The 7,677-nt window shown below is 43.3% G+C and overlaps 1 protein-coding gene across 1 annotated transcript in view; it reads right to left on the minus strand.

Moving 5' to 3' along the window:
- nipblb (NIPBL cohesin loading factor b) overlaps nucleotides 1–7,677 on the minus strand; it is a 437,039-nt gene that overhangs the window by 230,694 nt on the left and 198,668 nt on the right. Inside the window, exon 18 of the mRNA XM_048594301.1 lies at nucleotides 62–142. Coding sequence (XP_048450258.1) covers nucleotides 62–142 — 81 coding nt within the window. The remainder of the gene's footprint in view (nucleotides 1–61; nucleotides 143–7,677) is intronic.

The following is a 7,677-nucleotide window of genomic DNA, read 5'->3' on the forward strand; positions in this document are numbered from 1 at the left end:
TTCATTCAAACTGTAGCTGTACTATACACGGTGATTGAATATTTCCAATAACTGAACTTACAGCCGTCACCAACTTGATGCCGCACAGCTGCAATTCACTAACATTTTCCACAAAGAAAGGTGTAATTCCCATGGATGAAACCTAACCATCAAAAAAAGATAATCAATATATCATTACAGGAAGACAGACAACACAGAAAAAAGAGTATACATGGCTCAAGAACTTCGGCAATTTTTGCATATATATTCAAATTACTTCACTTTGGTCAGCTCCTAAACATAGTAAATACTATGCTTTAGGAATGAGCAAAAAAACACTGAAAGGAAAAGATACACCATAATAACAAAGATGTTCTTTGACCTAAGTTGTCAGGGTGGGTGGGAACCAGCATATAAATGCAGAAAACAGGAATAAGGTACATAAGATAAACATGTTCACAATGGTAAAGAAAAGGGGCAGTACAATTTTACATAAGAATCGAAAAATAGTAACAAACACGTGAACTGGTTAAGAATGCATGTATGCAAAAATGCAATGATTAAACAGTTGGGCTACCAGCAGAACTACTATTTGAGAATATGGATGTTCTGGTAATAATGGAAACATCGTTTATATATGGTGGGTACTGGGAAGTTCATAACAAGGGACACAATGTGCTCAAAAATAGGGAGGGAGAGGGAGCAAGACAGGGAAGGATTGGGGAGACAATACTCATTAGGAAAGACACTGCCGTATTGGAAAAGACAAGATGCCCTTGAAGGGTCAAAGACAGAATATATCTGGTTATGACTTGAGACACAAAAAAGTTACATCACGCTGCTGGAGGCCTGTGCTCCCTCTAATTTTTCCTGTCACTGTCTGGACCTTCAAAGTCCGTGCACGTCAGTGGTCTCCAGAAGCAGATATCAATTTGTCCACACGGCAACTACAGTGTACGGCCCCTCAAGCAGCTGCATGGTTGTATACAATAGGCGGAACATTGTTGGGGGTTTATTTGGTAGACTTCCAAATAGTGAAATAAAATGGAGGAACAAATGTGCAGGGAAATCAAAGGTGAATATAGATTCTAAAGTTGTGATACGGGGGCCTTGAACTACTCAAATATTGATTAAGATAATGCTAAAATAAAGGGTAGGGAAGGGAAGGAATTCTGAAATGTAGGAGGAGGAGAATTTCTTTCACAGTTCAGAAGGAGACATTGCTGGTTGTGGGACTGGGGAATGAGCTGGGACAAGTGGATGAAGTGTCAGGAGGGGAGCATTTGGGTGAGAATGTTCATTGTGTTATAATGTTGAGATGGAGAAAGACAAGGAATCTGACTATTCAATATGAACACAATCATATTAAATGGTGCAGTAAACTCGAAGGGTCAAATGGGCTACTCCTGATCCTACTTTCTATGTTGCTCAAGTCATTTTCACAACATAATTCCTTACCTATTTTTGTATCATCTGTAAATTCAGCCACCATAACTTCAGCCCAGAGCCCTGTAGGACCCCATTTTCACATGCTGCCAATCTGAAGCAGATCTATATATGCATGCTGTTTCTGGCCTGCTTGGTTCACAATTTAAAGTTCTAAACTGGGGCAAAACAATTTTGATTGTATTAAGGAAGAACTTTCAAAGGTTGACTGGGGGAAGCCGTTCACAGGTAAACTGACGTCTGACAAGTAGGAGGCTTTCAAAGGTAAGCTAACGAGAGGGCCAGTATGTTGCTCTTAGTATGAAGGGCAAGGCTGGCTGCAGTAGGGAACACTGGATGACTAGAACTATTGAGGGTCTGGTCAAGAAAAAGGAGGAGGTATTTGTCAGTGAGAGGTTGTCCATTTTGGCCAGATAAATAAAAGGGCAAATTATTCTCTAAATGTGAAACAGATTCGAAATGTGTCAGGGCAGAGGAATCCGGGTGTGAATCACAGAAAGTGGGTATGAGGTGTAGCATATATAAGAAAGATGTGGGGTGACCTTTGACGTTTATAAAATCATGAGGGGCATTGATAAGTGAACAGCAAAGGGTCTTTTCCCTAGGGTGGGGTAGCTCAAAGCTGGGGGAGTGTTTTTAAGAGGAGAGGAGAAAGTTTTAAAAAGGTCATGAGGGGCAACTATTTTTTAAAAACATATAAAGTAGTTCGTGTGTGGAATGAACTGCCAGAGGAAATGGTGGATGCAAGTACAGTTACAACATTTAAAAGACATCTGGATAAGTACATGAATTGGAAAGGTTTGGAGGGACATGTGCTAAATACAGGCAAGTGGGACTAATTCAGTTTGGGAACATGGTCAGTGTGGACTAGTTGTACTGAAGGATCTGTGTCCACACTATTTGACTATATGAATCCTGGCTTTTATTGTAAAAGGACTGGATTACAAAAGTTAATTGTTGTTACAATTATATAAAGCATTGCTGAGGCCATACCTGGAATAGTATGTCCAGTTTTGATCTCCTTACCTGGAGGAGAATTTGGTGGCACTGGAGGCAGTTCAGATGAGATTCACCAGGTTGATTCCAGGGATGAAAGGGCAGTTGAATAGCTTGGGCTCGTACTCATGAGTTCAGAAGAATGAGGGGGGATCTTATTGAGGTACATAAAATGCTGAAGGGGATTGATAAGGTGGATGTGGAACAGATGCTTCCCCCTTAAGGGGCAGTCTCAAAGAAGAGATCATAGATATACAGACTGAGAGAATGTAGGTTCAAAACTGAGATGAGGAGAAGTTACTGCTCTCAGAAGGCTGTGAATCTGTGGAACTTAGTGCTTCAGAGTGCAGAGGAGGAAGAATCAATCATAGAATCCCTACAGTGTTGAAGCAGACCAATTGGGTCCATGGAGTCCACATCGACCTTCCAAAGAGCATCCCATCCAGACCCAGACTCAGACTCAGACTCAGACCCAGCCCCCTACCCTCTCCCTGTAACCCTGCATTTCCCATGGCTAACCTACCTAGCCTGTACATCCCTGGACATGACAGGCAATTTTAGCATCGCCAATCCACAAACTGCATATCTTTGGACTGTAGGAGGAAACCCGTGCAGACATGGGGAGAACATACAAACTCCACACAGAGTCACCTAAGGCTCAAATTGAACCCAGCTCACTGGCGCTGTGAGGCAGCAGTGCTAATCACTGAGCCACTATTCCACCCACAGGGGAGTCACAGCTGGTGCTGGAATTGAACCCGCACAATTGCCATCCATTTAAATCGCAAACTAGCCGGCTAGTCAACTGCCCTAACTAACCCCACTACTAAATGATTCAAGTTGGAAATAGCTATGTTTCTTATGAAAAGCAGGATAAAGGGCTATGGGGAGCAGGAAAGTAGGGCTGAGACCAGGATAAGATCAGCCATGATCATGTTAAATGTCAGAGTATGCTCAAGGGCTGAATTACCTACTCCTGCTCCTGGTTCTTATGTCAGGTATAGACAGCTGGGATCAAGTGAATTCCTTGGTTTGAAAAGAGAGTATAGGAGTACAGTTAAGAGGAAAATCAGGAGGGCAAAAGGAGAGATGAGATAGCTTTGGCAGATAAGGTGAAAGAGAATCCAAAGAGCTTCTACAAGTATATTAGGGGCAAAAGAGTAACTAGGGAGTGAACAGGGCCCCTTAAAAATTGATGAGGTCATCTATGTGTGGAACCACAGGAAAGAGATGAGATCCTTAACTAATATTTCTCACCAGTATTTACTGTGGAGAAAGACATGGAAGCAAGGGAACTCGGGGCAGTAAATAGTGATGTCTTGAAAAAGTCCACATTACACAAGGGGAGGTACTGGAGGTCTTAAAACACAAAGGTAGATAAATTCCCAGGACCTGATCAAGTGTATCTCAGGACATTGTGAGAAGCTACAGAAGAAATTGGGAGGCCTCTAGCAGAGATATCTGTATCAGTGACAGCCATGGGTGAGGTGTCGGAAGACTAGAGGATGGCCAATGTCATGCCAGTTATTAAGAAAGGCTGCAAGGAAAAGCGAGGTAAGTACAGTCTGAAGAACCTAACATCAGTGGTGTGTCAGTTGTTGGAGGGGATTCTGAAAGACAGGATCTACATGCATTTGGAAAGACAAGGACTAATTAGGGATAGTCAGCATAGCTTTGTGTGTGGGAAATACAGTCTCTCAAATTTGATTGGGTTTGTTTTGAATAGGCGACCAAGATGATAGATGAGGGCAATGTAGCAAACGTTGTCTACGCTACCTTTAACAAGGCCTTCGACAAGGTACAGCAAACTTTGTTTTAACCAGCACCTTATCAACCTGCACTCTTGGAAAAACTTGTAAAAATTATGTACGTCAAATATCATGATCTACCGCAGTGTCAGTGTATTTATCCTGTAAATAAAGCATAACAGTGATATGCGCATTGAAGTGTCCGTGTCTGTCTGTGTGGAGTTTGCATGTTCTCCCCATGTCTGCATGGGCTTGGGATGGGTGCTCCAGTTTCCTCCCACAGTGCAAAGATGGGCTGATTAGGTGGATGGGCCATGCTAAAATTGACTTGGGATGTGCAGGCTAGGTGATTAACCATGGTAAATGCGGGATTACAAGGATAGGGTAAGGGGCTGGGTTTGGGTGGGATGCTCTTTGGAGGGTTGGTGAGGACTCGATGACCTGAATGGCCTCTTTCCATGCTGCAGAAATTTTATATATACACATCCTGCAATACATTCCTATTATTGTCTTTTTATATTTATTTTAGGTGGTGTGTTGATTTTTTTTTTAAACATAGTTTTTTGAGAGATGTTGATGCTTTAAAACTGCGCTTGGTCAGGATTTACTGTAGCTTTGCATACCTCTTGATTATCCACAATATTTCATCAACCAGCACACTTCTGGTCCCAAAGATGCCAGTTAATAAAACGTTTGCTGTATCACATGGTAGACCATACAGTATCCAATGGGCTAACTCTCCCTGGATTCAAAATTGGCTTGATGGTAGGAGACAGAAGGTAGAGGGTTGTTTTTCAGACTGGAGGCCTGTGGCCAGTGGTATTGGTGGAACCACTGTTTGTCATTCATATACATGATTTGGATGAGAATATAGGAGGTATAGTAAGTAAGTTTGGGGGCGATACCAAAATTGGTGGCATAGCTGACAGTGAAGAAGGTTATCCAAGAATACAACAGGTTCTTGATCTACTGGATCGGGGACCAAAGAATGGCAGATGAAGTTTAATTCCGATAAATGCAAGGTATTGCATTTTGGTAAGACAAACTAGGGCAGGACTTGTACAGTGAACTGCATGGCCCTGGAAAGTGCTGCTAAACAGAGACACCTAGGGGAGCAGGTGCATAGTTCTTTGAATAGACAGGGTGAAGGCAGCAGTGTTTGGCTTGCCTTCATTAGTCAGAGTACAGGAGTTGGGATGACACGATACAGCTGTACAAGAATCACAGAATCCCTCCAGTGCGGAGCCAGGCCATTCGGCCCATGGAATTCACATTGACACTGGCATCCCACCCTAACCCCTAATTCCCATGGCTAACCCATCAAGCATGCAAATCCCTAGACACTGCAAACAGTTTAGCAAGGCCAATCCATCTAATCTGCACATCTTTTGACTGGGAGGAAACCCACACAGACACGGGAAAAATGTGCAACCTCCACACAGACCTCCAAGGGTGGAATCAAACCCAGGTCCCTGGCACTGTGAGGTAGCAGTGCTAACCACTGAGCCACCTTGCCACCCCAAAGACACTGGTGAGGCCACATTTGGAGTACTGAGTACAATTCTGGTCAGCCTGCTATAGGAAGGATGCTATTAAACTGGAAAGGGTGCAAAAAGATTTACAAGGATGTAACAGATAGTAGAAGATTTGAGTTACAAAGGAGAGGCTGGATAGGCTGTGACTTTTTCCTTGGAAAGTAACCTTATAAACGTTCACAAAATCATGAGGGGCATAGATAAGGTAAACAACCAGTGTATGGAATCCAAAACTAGAAGGCAGTGGCTTAAGGTGAGAGGAGAAAGATTTGAAAGCGACATGAGGGGCAACTTTTTCACACAGAGGGAAATGCATATATGGAACAAGCTACGACAGGAAGTGGTGGAGACAGGTACAATTGCAAAATTTAAAAGACATTGGGACAGGTACATGAATAGGAAAGGTTTAGAGGGATATGGGCCAAATGCAGGCAAATGGGAGTAATCCAGACATGGATGAAGTGAACTGAAGGGCTTCTTTCTGTGCTGTATACCTCTACAACTCTATAACCATATGTGAATATATGTAGCTTCTAGCACACGCAAATGAAACACATTTGCAGTCAAATTAATAAATCTAAATTGCTCCAGTGTAGAGTCTAGAAAATGCTGAGCAATAGTATAATCATGTACATTCCTGGACGCCGTGTTCGGAGTTATGCAAGCACAAAGGTGTGAAAGTGGTTAAGTCCCCTGGGCCGGATGGGATTTATCCTAGGATTCTCTGGGACGCTAGAGAGGAGATTGCAGGGCCTTTGGCTTTGATCTTTATGTCGTCATTGTCTTCAGGAATAGTGCCAGAAGACTGGAGACTAGCAAATGTTGTCCCCTTGTTCAAGAAGGGGAGTAGAGACAACCCTGGTAATTATAGACCAGTGAGCCTTACTTCGGTTGTGGGTAAAGTGTTGGAAAGGATTATAAGAGATAGGATTTATAATCATCTTGAAAGGAATAATTTGATTAGGGATAGTCAAACACGGTTTTGTGAAGGGTAAGTCGTGCCTCACAAACCTTATTGAGTTCTTCGAGAAGGTGACTAAACAGGTGGATGAGGGTGAAGCGGTTGATGTGGTGTATTTGGATTTCAGTAAAGCGTTTGATAAGGTTCCCCATGGTAGGCTATTGCAGAAAATACGGAGGCATGGGATTGAGGGTGATTTAGCGGTTTGGATCGGAAATTGGCTAGCTGTAAGAAGACAGAGGGTGGTGGTTGATGGGAAATGTTCATCCTGGAGTTCAGTTACTAGTGGTGTACCTCAAGGATCTGTTTTGGGGCCACTGCTGTTTGTCATTTTTATAAATGACCTGGATGAGGGCATAGAAGGATGGGTTAGTAAATTTGCGGATGACACCAAAGTCGGTGGAGTTGTGGACAGTGCGGAAGGATGTTGCAGGTTACAGAGGGACATAGATAAGCTGCAGAGCTGGGCTGAGAGGTGGCAAATGGAGTTTAATGCGGAAAAGTGTGAGGTGATTCACTTTGGAAGGAGTAGCAGGAATACAGAGTACTGGGCTAATGGTAAGATTCTTGGTAGTGTGGATGAGCAGAAAGATCTCAGTGTCCATGTGCACAGATCACTGAAAGTTGCCACCCAGGTTGATAGCGTTGTTAAGAAGGCGTACAGTATGCTAGGTTTTATTGGTAGAGGGATTGAGTTTCGGAGCCATGAGGTCATGTTGCAGCTGTACAAAACTCTGGTGTGGCCGCACTTGGAGTATTGCGTACAGTTCTGGTCACCGCATTATAGGAAGGATGTGGAAGCATTGGAAAGGGTGCAGAGGAGATTTACCAGGATGTTGCCTGGTATGGAGGGAAGGTCTTATGAGGAAAGGCTGAGGGTCTTGAGGCTGTTTTCATTAGAGAGAAGAAGGTTAAGAGGTGACTTGATAGAGACATACAAGATGATCAGAGGATTAGATAGGGTGGACAGTGGGAGCCTTTTTCCTCGGATGGTGATGGCTAGCACGAGGGG

Source organism: Rhincodon typus, chromosome 3 (genome assembly GCF_021869965.1).
Source record: "Rhincodon typus isolate 14 chromosome 3, sRhiTyp1.1, whole genome shotgun sequence".
Classification (NCBI taxonomy): Eukaryota; Metazoa; Chordata; class Chondrichthyes; order Orectolobiformes; family Rhincodontidae; genus Rhincodon; species Rhincodon typus.